General features: G+C 37.4%; 1 protein-coding gene across 1 annotated transcript; it reads right to left on the reverse strand.

Annotated features, from left to right (window-relative positions):
* Positions 1-454: 454 nt before the first annotated feature.
* LOC124172454 (gastrula zinc finger protein XlCGF57.1-like) lies at positions 455-19,407 on the reverse strand. Its single transcript, XM_046551895.1, has 6 exons — positions 19,374-19,407; positions 16,299-16,418; positions 14,258-14,374; positions 12,340-12,471; positions 8,104-8,176; positions 455-2,664 (listed from the first exon to the last, which is right to left on the reverse strand). The coding sequence occupies exons 2-6, from the start codon at positions 16,362-16,364 to the stop codon at positions 1,790-1,792; spliced, it is 1,263 nt and encodes a 420-aa protein (XP_046407851.1). The 5' UTR covers positions 16,365-16,418; positions 19,374-19,407; the 3' UTR covers positions 455-1,789.
* Between the last annotated feature and the right edge of the window lie 220 nt (positions 19,408-19,627).

The raw sequence follows: 19,627 nt of genomic DNA on the forward strand, positions 1-19,627 counted from the left end.
CTCCACCCGGAGATTGGTGTCCTCCAGGGAGGCTTCGGGATCTCTTCGCAGCTCAGCAACAGTTCTGGAGGTCATGTTAACGTTGAATGAGGTAATAATCACTCGGGAGTCATTTATATGCAGGAGTGGGAGGAGTCACGTTGCAACCACACGTGTTAAGACCTTGGTAACTGCTAATGGGAACATATCCAACTCGAGTGGGAGAAGCTATGGGCTCGGCACGTGTCTGGAATTCACTGGGAGTGAAAGGGAACGCTTAATTTGACCTTGTCCCAGCTTCGGCATTTTGATACTACTCCTGGGAACTCATACATCAATTATTAAAACAAAATGCAAATTAAGTAATATAGGACTTGATAGTGTGCAAGTATTTTCGTTATTTTAGAACAAAACTCGCACTCGCGTCTTCAATTTTGAAATTTCCATAACAAAGAAATAAGGATTTATAATAAAATTTCCTTCAAAATATCCTGTTATTCATTATTACGGCATTCACAAAGATCCAGATATAAATTTGCAAATTAAAGTGGCACATCATTTTGACGCCGACGGTAAGACATTTGCAAAGCGGTGTATACAGACAATCACTTGAACATAATACAGTATTACATTGTAGCGCATGCAAACTTCGCTTCATAAATACATACATTATAGCAATGCCTTTGCGGACTTAGAAAACCATGCTTTTCATTAACTGCGATAAATATATGTATATTGACCACATTTTTTACGTGAAATATTTTGTCCATGATATAATCATCTCAATTGATATATCTCGACACGCAAAACCACGCGTGTAATACGGCCAACTACCTAACAAATGTATTTGTACACAGCACGGAAGTTATTTGTTTCGTGTCTATAAACGGGACACAGTTACCATCAAATATATGGCCATTCACCTGAGAAAAAAATACCTGGCATATATCATTTAAGCATTAACCATGGCTAGATGTGCTTTCAAGAGGACATACTATAGTCATTTGAACATATAAATGACATAAAAGCACTACATGAACTAACATTCATTAGAAAATTAAACATTGATTAATCACACAATAAACATTGACATTACATTGAAAATTACTCTTGAGACAAAGTGCCTCAAGTTTTTATCGAAAGTGTTGAAATGCATAACTTACCTTTAAACCTTAATAGTTTTCTAACAGTAAAAAAATAACCAGATAAATAAACAGGCATAAATTATTTAATCCTTGAAAATACAGCAGATAAAATTTACTTGAACATCTATCAAATTAGGTCACAGACCTAACTGAATAGTATTATATCAATTTCAAAATTATGAGACATATATTTCATTTCATAGAAGCAGTACACGTAATAATAAAAAATAATTTACCCACGTCTTACATTTAAATGTAAATAATTTTCTATCATTAAAAAAATAGCAGTTAAATATAAAGAAATAAATTATTTAGTCCTTAACATTTAGAAGAACAAATATACTTAAACATAAATGAAATACGGTCACAGGACTAACTGAATATTTTTTACCATTTTAAACATTATGGTACATTTTATTATTTCATTCATGCGGAACTCATAACATTAAGAATTATTTACCTTCATTGCTAATGAATACCAATTAATAAGACGCCCAAGACATAACCCTGTGTGTTTCAAAACGTAAGAAAAGGTGGATCTATCAGGAGAAAGTCTTTTCACATTCATTGTTAGAATAATCTTCTTTCCGGTGTACCCGCATGTGTAAGACAAGGCTTTGTTTGGTAGTATAAGACTTTTCACATTCATTGCACAAATAAGGATTCTAAATGGTATGAATCCGCATGTGGCTGTTAAGGCGGCTTCTTTCAGAAAAAGACTTACCACATTCATTGCATGAATATGGTTTCTCCTTCGTATGAGTCCGAATGTGACGGACAAGGTTACACTTTTCAGAGAAAGACTTATCACATTCATAGCACGAATAAGGTTTCTCCTTTGTATGAGTCCGAATATGACGGTTAAGGTGGCTGTTTTCAGAGAAAGACTTATCACATTCATTGCAAGAGTAAGGTTTCTCCTTCGTATGAGTCCGAATGTGACATGCAAGGTTGCTTTTTTTAGAGAAAGACTTTTCACATTCATAGCAAGAGTAAGGTTTCTCCTTCGTATGAGTCCGAATGTGACGGACAAGGTTACACTTTTCAGAGAAAGTCTTATCACATTCATAGCACGAATAAGGTTTCTCCTTTGTATGAGTGCGAATGTGAATGACAAGTGTACTCTTATGAGAGAAAGACTTATCACATTGGCTGCAAGAATAAGGTTTCTCCTTCGTATGAGTCCGAATATGACTGACAAGGTGGCTTTTTTTAGAGAAAGACTTTTCACATTCATAGCAAGAGTAAGGTTTCTCCTTCGTATGAGTCCGAATGTGACGGACAAGGTGGCTGTTTTTAGAGAAAGTCTTATCACATTCATTGCACGAATAAGGTTTCCCCTTCCTATGAGTCCGAGTGTGACGGATAAGGTTGTCCTTACGAGAGAAAGACTTATCACATTCACCGCAGGAATAAGGCTTCTTTGCTATGTGAGGACTACCTGTGCACGATTTCCCATCTACAATGAAGCGTCTCCTCACTTCCCTCACATTATTATTCCCTGCAAACAAGGCTAGGGCTCTTTCAGGAAATGAGGACTCTAGAAAAGAAATTCACATAAAATAAGTAAAGTCAGGGATTATTAAATGCAAATACTTTCTTGTAATGTAAGACTTAAACTATGCAGTAAAAATTGACAGTAACTATGGGGGCCAGAAGGCAATTATAGCTCACAAAACCATCATTGTCAGCATAATTAATAATAGAGAGGAAGATGGAGGAGTAATAATATGAACTACTATAATGATATCCTAAAAACTTACCTTCAAGGACAACATATATTAAAAAAAGAAATATTTGTAAGAACAACATTAGCAGTAAATGAAGAACACCTTCTGTAAGGGGCACTATTCTCTATTTCTAACGAAACTCTCATAGCCACTACACCTTGCATTATTTAAAAATTATTCCAAGTATAAAGGCAGGGAAGAATTAATGATCTCATACTTTAGGTCATTATGTATTTTATAGGGATGGTCAGATGGGATGCATCACATCCCAATATCCGCTCATTGCCCTTCACCAGATACATTGGATCCATAGTAGCGAGGGAATCGGATCCGGAATTTTATATTATGGCTTCAGGGAATGTACATTGGGGCGGATCGCAAAAATCGATTTTTTCAAATCCATTTGGCCCAGTGAAAAAAAGTTGTGGGACCGATCAAAAATAAGGCCTGAAAAATTTGAGACCTCTAGGTCAACCCCTGACCCTCGCTCAAATGCAATTTAGAGGGGGAGGGAAAAAATTCTAAATATGTAATATTTTATGGTCATTCCCTATAGATTTTGCCGAGTTACTGCCCTTTTAGGGCAAACGTTTCGTGCATTTTGACGTATCTGCCATCGTTTAGACACAAAATGCCTAATTTGAGTCCGCGTCCGCGAAGAAAATAATCCAACGCCCACGCAGCGTCGCGGATACAAGAACGGCAGGCCGATCCCGTCCCCTCCCCGCTTGCTTCTTCCCCTCCCACGCCACAAATACAGCAAAATTCATCCCGTGTGTGCTACTAGGAGGGCGTTCATCTTTGATAATATAAATCGGAGGATGGTAGAAGATAAAAAAGGATTCTTAGTGAGACGACTTGTCTCTTATTTGGCGCCTCGTCGGCGTTAAACAAATCGATGTTACCAACATTTACAGAAATGATGAAATATTTTTCAATCCGAGAACGCAGGAAAGGAGTCTACGGTCTATGAAAAGGCCTCTCGAGTGGCTATAAGGGCGTTCGAAATATGCTGACGCAATTCTCTTCCATTATGTGTGTGATTAAATGGATATAGCGGTACAACAGGAAGTGCTAAAACTTACGGAAAATGCGAGTAGACCAAAATTAGGGTTTTATTTAAGTACAAAACTGAAAAAATTTTAAAGGAAAATTAGAAATTATGCGATTTTTTGCGTGTGTGTGCAAGAAGGAGATTAAGGTTCCCCTTAATGAAGAAGTATTTTGAGAGACAAGCGGACGAAACGAAAGACGATGGCTGCTGGATTGAATCCTAAAGAAACGCGACAACTGAGGAAAAAAGGGAATCGAAAGAGAGCGTTGAGTTAACATCCTCAATTCTTGAACGGAAAAATAGCATCAAAAATTTTCTTCATCAATTCATCCGAAGAAAATTAAACTGACGAGAAATCTGCCGATTTATATCTCTACGTTCCTCACGAAATAAACGTTAAGGACTAAAGTCAAACTGGAACTTCTGCGGGGAAAATAAGTCTGCCAACTGTGATAGAGGTATATGCAAAAACCAATCAGCAGGAATGATCGCTCTCGCAACTTTAGCTGACGCAAAAATCATAACTTTGCAAGATATATCCAAGGTAGTGTACCAGAATTACTAGACAGAATAAGATAATAATTACCGAGAATACGAAAAGAGACGTATCAAAGGATGTTATCAAAGGGCTCCATTTTGATGGAATGAAAGACTATACTCCTGTCTGATAAAAAAAGACAAGACGACTTATCAATCCAAGTGTGTGGTGTTACTTGAAGAAACAGGGTACCACTTTTGGGGGTTTGCCTCCCCCGTCGGAGGAATAGCAAAAGTTATAAAATCTGCGATTCTCGAATCCTTTCCGAGTGAAAAGTAGATAAACAAAATTAAAATGGATGTGAATGCGATGGTACCAAGAGAAAACCGCCTAAAAAGGAGGCATCATCCCTATGCTGCCAGCATAATTCCAACATCCCTTGCAGCGTGGGTGAACTCTTCTCGGGATTCCCACCGTGTTAATTTTTCCATAATGACCTAAGTTTCAAGCTCCGAATTGGGGCTCATCCTCAGGGGTAAATGTTTTGTCTCCCGAGAAGAGTTTACCCACGTCATTCGCGGGGAAAGCATAAAATCATATTTCATCCTTGCAATGGTATATTTTCTAATTGCACAAAGTTGACTTAGAATTTCGACATAAACATTGGGAGGGCAATCTAGGGACCCAATTTGCGTTGTTGCAAGGATACGTTTGGCGACCAATCTGAGATTTTTTAATTGCTGAATTAGAATATCGATGTAAAGGACTACCCGTTGATGATATATTGGAGAGAGACCACGGCACCTCCGGTTTTATCTGACCTTAGCGCTGTGGAAATTCAAAAATCTATTGATTAACGTTCAAATTTGAAGTTAAATATTCCTTTTATTAAACATACGGACGAGAGAATCGTGAAAGAATTCTCCAAAACTTTATTGACAGCAGCGAGAGACTAGGAATGATACTGAAATAAGAAAAAACAGACTGTAAAGGAGATAATTTAGTAATTCTTTCGTGATTGTTCCTCCACCGACGATGCTGAAACATCAAATATTAGTTAGACTAACGAAGAAAGACGCACTTGGTGTGAATTTTGGTGCATTTTGGGCGTAGTAGAGGCGAGCGGGGAGGACGCGAGCGGCCTTCAAACAAAATTCATTTAGTCGCAGCTGTCGGACAATACCAGAATAGAAGCACATATCCAAAGTTCGCACACCTTTATAGCCACTCGAGAGGCCTTTTCATAGACCGTAGACTCCTTATTCCTGCGTTCTCGGATTGAAAAATATTTCATCACTTCTGTAAATGTTGGTAACATCGATTTGTTTAACGCCAACGAGGCGCCAAATAAGAGACAAGTCGTCTCACTAATCATCCTTTTTCATCTTCTACCATCCTCCGATTTATATTATCAAAGATGAACGCCCTCCTAGCAGCACACACGGGATGAATTTTGCAGTATTTGTGGCGTGGGAGGGGAAGAAGCAAGCGGGGAGGGGACGGGATCGGCCTGCCGTTCTTGTATCCGCGACGCTGCGTGGGCGTTGGATTATTTTCTTCGCGGACGCGGACTCAAATTAGGCATTTTGTGGCTAAACGATGGCAGATACGTCAAAATGCACGAAACGTTTGCCCTAAAAGGGCAGTAACTCGGCAAAATCTATAGGGAATGACCATAAAATATTACATATTTAGAATTTTTTCCCTCCCCCTCTAAATTGCATTTGAGCGAGGGTCAGGGGTTGACCTAGAGGTCTCAAATTTTTCAGGCCTTATTTTTGATCGGTCCCACATCTTTTTCTCACTGGGCCAGATGGATTCGAAAAAATCGATTTTCCGATCCACCCTAATGCACACCCCATATGAGAAGAGTGGAAAGGGTTCTAACGCTCCCTTTGAATGTGCTCTCACAGTTCCGCTGATATGTCTTTCTGACAGTCTTAGTTTGAGAGTCTGGATGGTTCAGAACGGATTAGTTTCAAAAGCCATCAGTACAGACCAGTAACACAGAATGTTAAAATGGCAAAAAGCTTGTGTGTTTGCAAAATGCATCCAAAATTTTGATAAAAGGCTTTGAATGCAAAGACGCACTGAAAAAGCACACAGTACATTTTGTGATATATCAGTAGGCCTTCCCACATACTACTTCCTGACTCCGTCTTAGGGCAATCTACAATCGTCTGGTTTCACTTGCTGACCCAGTATTCAGGGTTGAATTCATCATGGATTAAGTCTAGCAAGCAATCACCATGCAGCCTGATTCATGAGTAAGTCTTAAAGAATATCTATTTCATTTCCTCACTTTGTCGACTCATAAACTTCACATGAAAAGGCTGAAAATTGGCAATGATACCTGATTTACAGGTTGCGAACATGTATCCATTTTCCAATTCCCTAACTCTTCCCTTATAATTTATCTATTTTCAGAAGCAATGACCACATTGATATTACAATTTTGAAAAGTCCAGAGTGATTTTCATAAAACTCAAAGTATTTAAATGTGAAGCAATGTAGAAAATACCACTAAAACATCCTAATAAAAAATTAACTTAGCAGCAGAAGTTAAATAATTAATTCAAACTTCTCATATCCACTCTCAAAAAGGGTGATGCCTTGTACATCGCTGTACCACCTTTAACAATTTGGAAGAAGCTATAACCTTGAAATCTTAGCTAACGAGAATAAGTTAGCAGGGCCTGGTTAACCACTGTCACTACTCTGTAGAACTACAACTGCTTCACACAAGGTTTTGAAATTGAGTTTAGCCTATTTTTAGCCAAATCAGTTTTTACCTCATCACACTTTATCCATTAACAACTGTTAGGCCTATTAAAGCAGTTGCCTAGAACACAAAAAAAAGTTCATTTTGTCTATGGACGGCAAAGTTGACATGGTACATAATTGAAATCTCATGCTTATTATTCTTCACAAGTTATTTATTGGTATTTTTTCTATTACCAAGTCTTAAAGACTAAATTGTTGGGTAGAGTACACTGGAATTCCCATATGAATGCAAATGACTGCATATATTGGTTAATGTCACTGAAGCATGACGAAAATTTTACTAGATATTTGCCGACCTGATTACAATCTCAAGCAGAAATATAAATCATAAACTATAGAATGTATAGATGGATTAAAAATATAGATGCTACATCTATCACAAGGGAAATGTCCAAAAACCAGGTCTCACAATTCAATCAAATTTTCCTGTGTTATACATTGCCCACCGGGGGCATTCCTTGAATCAGCCCCCATATGGGGTTATAAAACCAAATTATTTAAACTGAAATGCAGTTTAAAATTTACAGGTCAAATATATCCATGCATAAGAGCCACTCTGCAAAGGGTGAGATTTAGTCCAGTGGTTAAAGTGCCCAGTTGTTACATTGAGGACCCGGGGTCAAGCCACATGTAAAAATAAAATCTTCAGTGAACTTAATGAAAATATTGACGAAGAACTAGCTTTTCTGAAATATAGAGTAGAAAGGAAGTACGAAAAAAATTAAATTCATAATTTTATTGAATTCTGAGTCTGAGAGATATATTGACGAATTCATGAGTAAAATAGAAAAAAATCTATATTTAAAAAATTTAATGTAATGTTTGGAAAATTTAATTGAATTTTGAAATTCAGTTTTTGGACATTCGCCAAGTTGGACTCAGTTATAAGTCATTTCAGTGAAGCGTCATTTTCAAACACTGAAGATCACTCACCCTCCGTCTCTGTCATAGACTCTATGGCCGTTGTGGGATTCAGAACCAGTTCTCCATCCTCTGTATCAGTAGGCTGAAAGTAAGCAGATTTCATACTTATCAAATACAAATGACATCTCTAAAATCACAAGAAACAAAAGAATATTCCTTTCTAGTGAATCTTCTGCTAAATATAAAAGAAATGAAAGTGACAATGCCAACACTAATCCTAAGCACTCCCCAATAATACGCTGTCATAAATACTAAAATATTAATTCCTTTCCGTCAAAAAAGGGAGGGCCAAAAGAATAAACAAAAGGGAAGGTACAAATATTGCAGGACAACAGGTCTTCATCAGAGTTAATTCTTCTATTCTTGATTACATAGGGGATTTCTTTGTGAATCTTCTTAACTGAGGGGAAGTCCAGCAGGATAACAGTTTTACTTATTGGCTCTCCATCATGGATGGGGATGACCTCCTCAGCTGGCTCCAGCAGCGTCTTCATTCACCATAGGCTAAGAGAATATTTAATTCAAGGTGTCGTGGGTTGACCTTATTCCTCTTGGCATGGCAAATCCACTGATCAGTTCTCCTATTTCCTCTTCTTCGCCACTCTTCACCTCACAGGCTAACCTCCACTATTCTCTGCTCATTCTGCCTCTCCTCAAACTGACAGGCTACACACCTCCACCTGTCGGGCATAGCCTTTTGCTGTAACACAAAGCTGGGGTCGATATGTCTCCTCAAGCTGGAATTCGTCCGTGCTTAATTAACAAAGATTGGTATTTTCTGAGGTTGGGACAACTGGAGGAAACTCTGGAAAAAGCGGGTCTTCATAGAATCCTCACCATGGGGCAGGGGGATAGCCAAAGCATGTTCTCATTTTGTAGAAGGAAGGGGTGCCGAATCCGTCACTCTCCATTTGCTGCTCACAGGTATTTGCAGGGAGGGGATTGGGAAAAATGTGGACCTTCCACTGGTCGCATACAGATCACAGAAAAACCACAAAATTGCGAAAGTAGGGAATCGTGGGGGGAGGGGGAAACACTCAACACTCCATTCAATTTTCACTGTATACACACAAACATAATCACTCACGATATTGAAGCAGTTCTCCTTTCATTGTGAGCGGCAATTGCCAAGCGGCAACGGTTACAATATGTCGTGCACATATTTAAAAATAATGATATAGATCTCAAAATTTGGGCTCAAGTGCCCGTGTTTACAATCATTCAAATTCAGGATTTCCCCCAAACATCACTTTTCTCTATTAATTTAACCCATTAATCCCCAGCATTGCATAAACGCAATATTATTGAATCGTAATTATTAGAAAAATACCTTTCTGAAGGATAATTTTTTCTCAGGTTTTCTGAATTTCTGAAATATATTTCGTTTTTATTCAGTTACTTTTGTAAACATTTTCACTAAAATAATAATTTTTATCTAACTTCAAAATTTGCCCATTTCCGAAGCCTTGAAGTTCTACAAAAAATGATGTTTTACAAAGTGTTATTGAGTAAGCCCACTAGAAGTATTTTTTTCTAAGTTCTAAGATTCTTAATTCATCATATTTATTTTTGTCACGAAATTTCGCCATTCCTGGTACATATAAATATGGTTGTTGCTAAGAGTGTTACGTTCACACAACAATGGGAATTCTCTGGCAGACCAGAGGACTGTTCTCAAAGCATAACAAAACTTATCAGTATGGCATTTAATCAACAATGTAGTCTTTTGAGGCAGTTCAGTTGCAATTTTGGCACTGACAGGTTGTGAGTTTATAAAGTAAAGCAAGAATAGCATTTTGAATTCCAAGATGGCCATCTGTACGAATTTTACATAACAAAAACACTGATACTTAGTAGTCTAACTGTTACAAGCACACATGGAACCAATACAGGGCAATGTCATTCCCATGTCATTGAGTGGAAGTATTTCTTTGTGGACATTAAATTCAGCTTAAGATGCATTCTGTTTCAGAGACGGTAGAATGAGAGGGTGAGAAACGTATTAGTTGAAGCAGGATTGTGATGGAAGGTGGAGTGTTCCTCTAGTCACTCTTAGGAATTTCTCCGTGCAATCCCGAGTAACTCTCTTTTCTTCTATGGCTTAGGTGTTGTGAGGCTAATAATCTAGTTTCAGTTGGGTCCATATCAGTTTAATATTCCTCTGAAATGCATTTCTATCCATCATCCAGTAATTATATCAATAACAACGCAGTAGTTTTTGCTCAGCATTTTTGCAAAACATTCATCTGGTGGTTTCATTCAAATTAAATAAAGGAAGAACATTTTACCTGTTATTCCTATGCCTCAAACGCATTCATTAGAAGAAGCATCAAGGAGGTAACTGAAGAATATAAATTAACATGAGAGGCGATGTATGATATTGTCTAAGCTTTGGAACTACAATGGGGATTACCTCTTATCAGTATTTCAAATATGAATGATTCCAGGAGGTGCTGCAAGGCAAATCAGTTTACTCATGCAGTATTTAAAAAAATCGTCCAAGTAAAAGAGGCACAGGACAAACAGGTTCATCTAAACTTGAAAATATTGAATCTACTCCCGAAGTAGTCCCAAATTTCTGCGTGCAAAAAAAGCATAAGAAACAATTAATTAATAATTATTACTCAGTATGGAGGCCACTCACCAATTGAGATCTGTCACTTATTTATCAGTGGGTAATTACTTGAATTAATTTTGAGCTACTCAAATAACTGCGCTGAGGAGATATATAACCACAAATTTACTCAGAGTAAGGCAGATTTTAAAAAAATAATTGAACTGATAATGTTATACAGGTAACATATATTACTGCACACTATGTAGTACTGGACAAGCCAAAAGGAGATGCCGGTCAAAATTGTAAGGCAACGTATGACGCAGATTCCGTTCCATGAATTAAATAAATATCGACAGCTTTCCAATAATTCTACACTGCATAAAAGTAATACATTTTTGACAGTCGGACCTTTCCTCAAAAGACTAAACCAAAATTTGATTCAGTTAAGAAATTTCCCAACGTATGGTTCCATATTTCAGGTGGCACACAGCTAAAATGTTCATTCGAGGGGAACAATTTAGAGTAGGTTATACGTTGTAGTGTACCTCATCTACAGGCAATCAGTTTTTTCCATATGGAGAGGTTAAACTTGAAAGTGATATTTCTAGGATTTCTAAGTTCAACAAGAGAAAGGTTTGTTCTAAATTTGCTGGATATTTAGAAAGTCTCCAAAATTACTTACCAAGAATTATTATAATTTCTTCAGCGGTTACAATCTATCAGCAGCTTTTAAGTGACAATTGATATTTTGCAACAGGAACAGTAAGAGAAAATCGAACGGAAAATTGCCCACTCATGTCTTCGAGAGATCTGACAAAAAACTAACAGGGATTTCTACTATTTGTTTGACAAGTCAAAACATATTCTCTTACTGCAAATGCATGATAACTCTGTCATCACTGTTGCTTCAAATTACCGTAATAGGGAACCCAAAGTAAAGATGAAAAGCTATTCATGATGATTCCTGAAGAAAATCGAAATGTCATCAACGATTGCTATCAGGGAATGGGAGGGGTAGATTTACCTGATAATTATGTTGTATGTTATCCTATCCAGATTAAGGGTAACAACCTTAATTCTTAAAAGCGGTCGATAGTGCAGCAGTGAATCCGTTGTGATTTTATGCCAAAGTCATGGGCAAAGGCATTCCTTTGTTAGAATTTCGGTCCGAGATCGTAAAATTCTACTGAGGCAAGAAATTGTTTCCAATACAATTGCTGATGACATTTGGCATGAAAATCGGTGCCCAATGGCAGGAAACCTTAGGAAAAATTACAAACCCCAGCATGCTCGTCAAGGGAGAATAGGGCATTTCATTTTCAGGCATACTTATAATTCCCAGCCAAGATGTCGAGTGTGCAAATCAGAGATAAGTTCTGTTGTGAAATGAGCTGTTTAATTCCACGCAGAATATTATTGAACATTGCATCAGAAAAGATGATGAAAAATAAAATATGCAACCTAAGTTTTGAAAAGTTCTTTTTTGTTTTTATTTTCTGGAGTTTGCCCAGCATTGTGTAAACACAACATAATGCAAATCATATATTATGATGAATATGATAATTTTTTCAAAAAATTAATCTTAACTAGGTCAAAAGAAACCGTAACATAAAAAAATAACCAAAGGTAAAAGCCCAACATGCAATATGGGGAATAATGGGTTAATTGAATGTGAATTTCATGCATACCTCAGTGGCATCAGTCTCCTTGGGAGATAGTTCTTTCTTGGCTAAAACCTGCATAAAGTCAAGGCCTGTCACGATGCCTCCACTACCTTTAGCATCCACCTCTTCACCTTGGGAAGATGTTAACGCCTTTGCCTGCATATTAGTTTACAATCAGCATCATTAAAGACAGGGAGATGGAAATATATACTGAGCTTGGGGAGTTTGCAAAAAAAAAAATGATTATCATATATTGCATTGATAAATATCTATACACTACCCCAAAAATTCACTCATTTATATTCACAGTTACAGCTTGTGTGTCACATTTACATGCACTAAATTGTACAATAACTATAATGTATCAGAGTGCTCAAAAAGGGAAATAACTCATGCTATCAAGAAAATGCAGAATTAGTATCAAGTTTTTACTTGATACTAATTCTACTAATACTACTACTAATAAAAACTACTACATGTGTATTGTGTGTAAACTACTACATAATGTGAATGATTTTTTGTCTAATGTTTGAATGAATGACTGGGATTTGAGTTTAATTTTTTAAATTGCTTCAAAATATTGTTGCCCTCATTATTCTTTACTTTGACTCATCTTCCACACATGCTAAAAGTGTTTATATTCTGTGGATTTTATCTGCTAGATGTTTTATATCATGATCAAAATTTTTATTAATCTTTCAAAATATAGATATGAAATTCAATTTTGGGCAAATCACTTGCAAGAGTACGGAAAAAATACAAAGCATGCTGTGTTGAGAGATAGATGAGTTAACTCACTAGCCAAGACTGCATCATATCGTTAGCTCATCCTACTACAATGCCTGGACCTATTACCAACCGTTAATTCCCATGGTAGCCTTTTAAAATTCTTCTGCCTTTTGTGGATGATAATCATAGTCCCTGCTTTATATGACTATTTCCTTAGCGTTAATATATCTACCAAGGTTACTATAATGATCCAAGGAGTTGTAATTCTACATGTCAGGATAAAATAGTTTGGTATTCTGTAGTGAGCCAGGCAATAAATAGCTTTGGAGTATAAAGGAGCAATTCATAGCTTGCAAACAACAATGGCAAGTTTTACTCATTCCACTGCCTATCTAACCTTAAGTACAGTGGGTATCATACCTCCCTCTTAACATACAAAAAGTAAGCCTAAAATGATCGTTGGCATGCTATTATCATAACATTTTCATATTTGGTGCTTTTTTAAGGGTGCTTCACAGGTAGCAACTGTTTAAGAAGTGTGTTACTTTAAGCAAACGAATATAACATTTAAGGTAATAATCTGAATATATTATTTTTTTAAATTTTAAGGTTTACCAATGCACGTGACTCTACAGTGTATGCAACCAGCTCCAAACTAATGGATCTCTGTAAAAATTTATGTATATTCCACAAAACCTTAGTTCTCCATATTTGGGCGTAAAACTTGATAATAGTCTCCTTGGAAGAACACATTCAGAAGATCTGCAGAAAAATGAGGTCTACTTGTTTTTTTATTCTATCAGATAAATTATAGTTACTTATGTATTAATCCCATTTTATTATGGTGAATTCTACCGGAATGTGATGTTTAGTATCCTTATCTGGGGCCGTTGACCCAATTATAAAATAATCTTCAAAATTCAAAAGAGGATGCTGCAGCTCTTACGTAAAATCTCTCCTTCCACAGCCAGCCACCCCCTACTTCAAAAATTTACTATATTATATCACCCCGTTGTGTTCATGTTAACTGCAACTTTTTGAGCAACAAACTATATACATAGTTACAATGAATTTATTCATATAAAAATTTATTTCTTTCTTCATTAGTACTGTTTTTGTACCTTATGCACTCCTTTACATGTCTTATGTTTGTCTAAACAAATCACTGGACCAATTAAAATATTTTTATTAATATTATTATTATTATGACTACCTGATCAGAAGCTTGGAACACGAGGTCATTAGTGCTTGCATTGAGTGCATATCCTCCTCCATCATCATTGAACAGATCAGATTTCACAGAAGTGGACCCACATGTTCCCATGCCACTCTGAGGAAAAAAGAGAATTAACACTTCATTGATACAGGTTTTCACCAATTGCTATTAGAAGCAAAAAGATCACAACCAACACATCAAATATAGGGCATACGCATAACTGGAAAATTCCCTGATTAGCTATTCTGACCTCAGAGAAGGCGGGATAAATTTATCAACTTAACAAATTATGGCCCATTTAGTTAATCTGCCTTTTCAATTAGCCATAGGAAAACCTTCCTAAAAAGGAACAACAAATTTATCAGCAATAATTTGAGACATCAAGGTCTCATGACATCATTATTGACAACCAAGATTCTTTGTCTACATGTGCAGATTGAGTACAAAAAAGTTGATTTCATCCATTATAAGAAATCGTTATATTTCATTTAAATCGAAGTTGAATACATAAAATGCACCATTAAAATCAGTTCACGGAAAGAAATTGATGCCTCTCAACAGCCACCCTGGTTTGCCAACATCTACCTAATACCCTTTCAAAATATGGTGAAGGACAAATCCTGAGTCCCCCATATAATTTACTCCATACAGTTCTCACCACATCCTCATTTGCTACAATTAGAATATGCCTTTTTTAGGAGCAATTCATGTTTGGTAGATTTGACTAGAAACTGCATTACCTGATTATGTGGCAATACAGCCAGCCACAACCAACACAACAGGTTTTATCATTCACCATGAAAGGTTTTTCTCATTTGGAACGATTTCACCAGGCAATCCTGATTCAAATCATTAGGGGTGCCCAGCCACACTATGGTCGGTGATCTGTTGATATGACATCACAATAACTCAGCATGAGAGTACCAAATGCTACAATAGGTATCATGAATTTCACTTGTTTTCCTTCCATTTTCTTTGCAACATGTCACAACATTTCAACATGTCTCTTCACGGAGGCGAGGCTTGGATGTTGACAGCAGCAGAAAAATCTAGAGTAGAAGCATTCGAAATATGGTGCAGCCAAAGAATGATGAAGATAAAATGCATCGGCCATGTAAGTAATGGGGAAGTGCTACAAAGAGTGGCAGAAAACAGAATTCTTCTGAAAACCCTTGACAGTAAGCAGTAATACTTAGTTATGTGAGACTGATGTCATACCACAGAACAGAATGGGGGCATATACAGTTAGTTATACCACATAATGAGACTGATGGCCTGATAAAAAGTCGTAGAAGGACTGGTGGAAGAATAGTAAAGGTTATAAATGATGTAAAAGAGAAGAAATATGTACCAATGAAAAGGTTAGCAGACAGGAGAGTTGCCTCAAAGATATCTTAGGACTTATGAAGTTGATCCGCCCTTCTGTTTTGTGGTGATTGGGAGAGAGCATGGTGTTTCTATGCTGACAAAAATGGGAAATGCCTTAACATCAGAGCCCTCAATTGCTCAGTGAGCAAAGGTGAGTGATCAGAGCAGCTCTATGCCCCTATTCTGTTCAGAACAATGAACCATTCATTTTGAATAATTTCATCACCAACGACACATATCTGTTAGTTGGAAAAAAACTTTCGGGGAAATGGGCCAAAACTTTTGGGATTTTGATTCCCTTAATCCCCCTTGAAAAAGAAACCATAGTCAGGAAACATTGGTGCCACCCAAAAATTTGCAAAGGACACATAGCCCAGAAGCTTTTCTTTATCCAACATGATTAACTGTAAAAGTCCTAATGAATACTTATGATACATCTCAAGTTTACTTATTCACATTTGACAAAGTTAGGGTTAAGGTTTTACTTTTCTGGCCATTGATACAGGAATGTTCCCTGGAGGAAATATTTCTCTGATCATATTCCTATTCCATATTTGATAAAGGAAGGGAAAAGGTACTGTTATTATCGTAAATGATATTGGAATACTTCATGGAGGACTGAATTTGTGTAGTAGCAAAAATGTGCTTAACAAATCAAACATGAACTTACCAAGTCGTCAGTTGCCAATGGGTCAAAAGCATTACTTGAAATTCCATCTGCATCCGGTGTGTTCATCACAGGATAATTATCTTCACTGAGAGGGTCTTTATTCTCGTCTTTCACAGTTACCTAGAAGATAATGCTGGGTGCGAATCAATGGGGGCAAAATAAAAATGTAAATAATTATATATAACAACAATAAAACAACCTCTTTCACCTAGGACCACTCATGCTGGCTGAAATCATGTTTGCATAAGATTTTAGTGACAACCTAAAATGAAATGGCTGACATGACCAGTTCACCCTGCACACCTTGGTGTGGAATGCTTCTCAATGTGCTAGCCACAGTAAAAGAGGGTAAATTCTTCACCTTCAAACTCAGAAATTATGCCATCCAGTAGATCTTTGATTTATATTTCCATTTATAATGCATAATATGTTGTATTTAAAGTGTCCATGGCACAACAATAGCGACAGAGAGATTAGTGTTTTCTCATTATTTGCAAAGGAGTTAAGTAAAACCCTCATTATCTGTGAATCCATTTTGAGACAGAATTTCAAGAAGTCTGTGATGACATTGTCTCCTTAAGTCAGTTATTAAAAAATTTCTATACAATAACTCTAATAATTTTTTCCTTTTTATGAACACACCAACACGTTCCACAGAAGAAAAATTCTTTTCATCAAATATTTGAATCTACTACAGGTATCCCTCATCAAAAACCATAGATATGTTACAAAAAAAGTCTTGTTAAGGAAATTAAGTGACAGGAAAGAAGCATACACGATTCCAGCAGTAAAATTTCCACATTCTGGATCATTGACTGATTTGTTTGTGAGCTGTTTTACATCTATGGGCATCTATGTAGTTGACATGACAAAAAATCCAAGTGATTCAAGATTGCAAACACCCAAAATCTTTGATAAGGCCGTTTTACACGGGGCATGGAATTGCTCAGATTAGAACGGCATTTATTTCTAAAATGGCTAGGAATTGCACAAAAGCATGAACAAAATTAGAACAGGGGCTATTTTGTCATCTCACATTCACTCATTTTGGCTCATGTGTTCTAGCATTTCACTCTTATGCAAGATGCATTTTGACTGCACCTTCGCTCACATGTCCAATTCTGCTATAGAATGGTAAAGCGAGCCTTACAGCTTCAATCCTGAAACATGAAAAAAGTCATCTTTGGCTGTAACGTACCGATCAGGAGGCACGAAAAAAAAACAAATACATACTGTGTTGTTTTACTGGAACGGAAGCATTCATAGTAGTGACTAACCCCAGCATCCACACCGGAAACTCATAACAAGCACCCAGTTAAGAGGAAGTTTTTGCAATGGATGAAGGTACTGTACGAGGTTTTCCTCAATTGAGGCATGTTCACTCACAAAACGCAAAGGAAACTGACAATTGAAGGGACCTTACAAAACTTCCTTTGGTTGAGAGAGACACATTCACTCTACATAAAGGAAATGTGTTTCCTTCAGACCACTCCAGCTGGCCAATGTACTAATGAGATTCTTGCCATTCACAGATCAAACTCCAGAATATCAATATTCAATTAGGGAGGAGGAGTAATGTCACAAAGAGCGTGTGGTTTGAATGAGAGTTTTGGCCACTTAGAGCAGAGGCAAAACAGCTGGAACTGTGGCATTTTTTAGTGTTCCCGCCCCCAAAACTTTCTGGTACCCCCCCAGAAATTCCTTCAAACTTATCTGCAGAACTTCTCCTGCTAAGGACTTTTTGTGCTAAGGTTTTTCGCGTAAAGGCCCTTCCACAAAGGCCCTGTCTCGGAAAATCCTATCTCCAGAAAATCCTGCCTCCAGAAAACCTGCATCCGGAAACCAGCATTTGAAGCCAGCATCCAAAACCAGCCCCAAACCAGCCTACCTGCAGTGCAATACTTATATAGGACTACTGCGGAGGAATTCTTACTCCTTGGCAATGAAGGGGAAATGGGTGATGAGTCTCTAGTATGCAGTTTGGAGTGAGAAGTATTACCATAGTCCTATCACATATCTCTCTCCCTCCAACACCTCTCCCCACTATGTCTCTCCCCTCCTTGTGTTCCAATGAATACCCCTCTGATTCGACTGATGTCTCCAACCCAGAAGTTTGAGGGGAAAATTCCGGCTGGTATGCTGTTCACTCCAACCCAGGGATGATGTTTTGCGGAGCAGCCTGTCAAGAGGGACAGTGACGCAGCTGATAGAACATCGCCCTCACTACCCCTACGCTCCCTCCGAAAAACCCCTACCCTCAATCCTGTCTCGTGGTGGAAGAGCCAAGCTCTCTTCTGCTTGGGCGCTCTTGTTGGACGGACGGCTAGTGGGACAGCCGATTTTAGAAAATTTATACTGCTGGTATTTCGTTTGGTAATATTTCCTATGGGATCATTAGTTATCATCGTTGTTTTCTGTAATAATTCTGATTTTGAATACTCTACTTCGAATAGATATTGAACGAAAATACTCGTAAATTATTTTTGGCAATTTTTTTCTTGTGAGTGTGCTCTCTTGTTTGTGGGGTCTTTCCCTGATCCAGCTTGTGACCAACGGTTGGAGTTTTCCCGTCTGGGCTTACATGAACAATCGACCAGATTTAACGACGTAACGCCACAGAACGATAGATCGAGGTTCCGCTGTACATTGAATTGTCTTCATCTTTTCTTTACCCAGGCTAATAAAGAAGTGCCACAACAAGCTGGATCCTTCATTGAAATGAAGGAGGAAGATGGCTTAAACAAAGAAAGGGCAATAATAAGACACAGCCCAGTTATAACCAAGACAAATGGGTTGAACAGAGATTTCACACAGTTGTCAACAAGTCTACTCCATCATTTCTATAAGAATATTTCCAGTGTTGTACAAGTGATATTGACTGAAAAATATTAGTGTGGTTTAGCTTTCTGCTTCAAACTGAAAAAGCCCTCAACTGACGGTTGCATAACTATGAGTGACTTCCCATAAATATACTTATATGTATGACAGACACCCTCTTTCTTATAGCATCGGAGAAATTTGTACAAATGAAGGTGGTTCAAATCAGGTTTCACTGTGTATGAGAACATAACTTACCAACTCATTGTCCCTGGGCAGTACCAAGTCTGGCACAGGAATGTATATTTCAGTGGTTTGGGCTGAGCATGTGAGCTGTGAATTGTTTTCAATCACATTCTGAGTGAAGCCCTTAGTCTCCACAGAAGGCCCCAAATTGTCATCAGCTCCCCCTTCTCCTTCAAAACACTGCAGAAAAAGTAACAGTGAAAAAACATTTATCTCCTTACAAATACACACATGGGATGCTCTAAATTAATATGAAAAAGGATGTT

The sequence above is a fragment of the Ischnura elegans genome, assembly GCF_921293095.1.
Source record: "Ischnura elegans chromosome 13 unlocalized genomic scaffold, ioIscEleg1.1 SUPER_13_unloc_1, whole genome shotgun sequence".
Taxonomy (NCBI): Eukaryota; Metazoa; Arthropoda; class Insecta; order Odonata; family Coenagrionidae; genus Ischnura; species Ischnura elegans.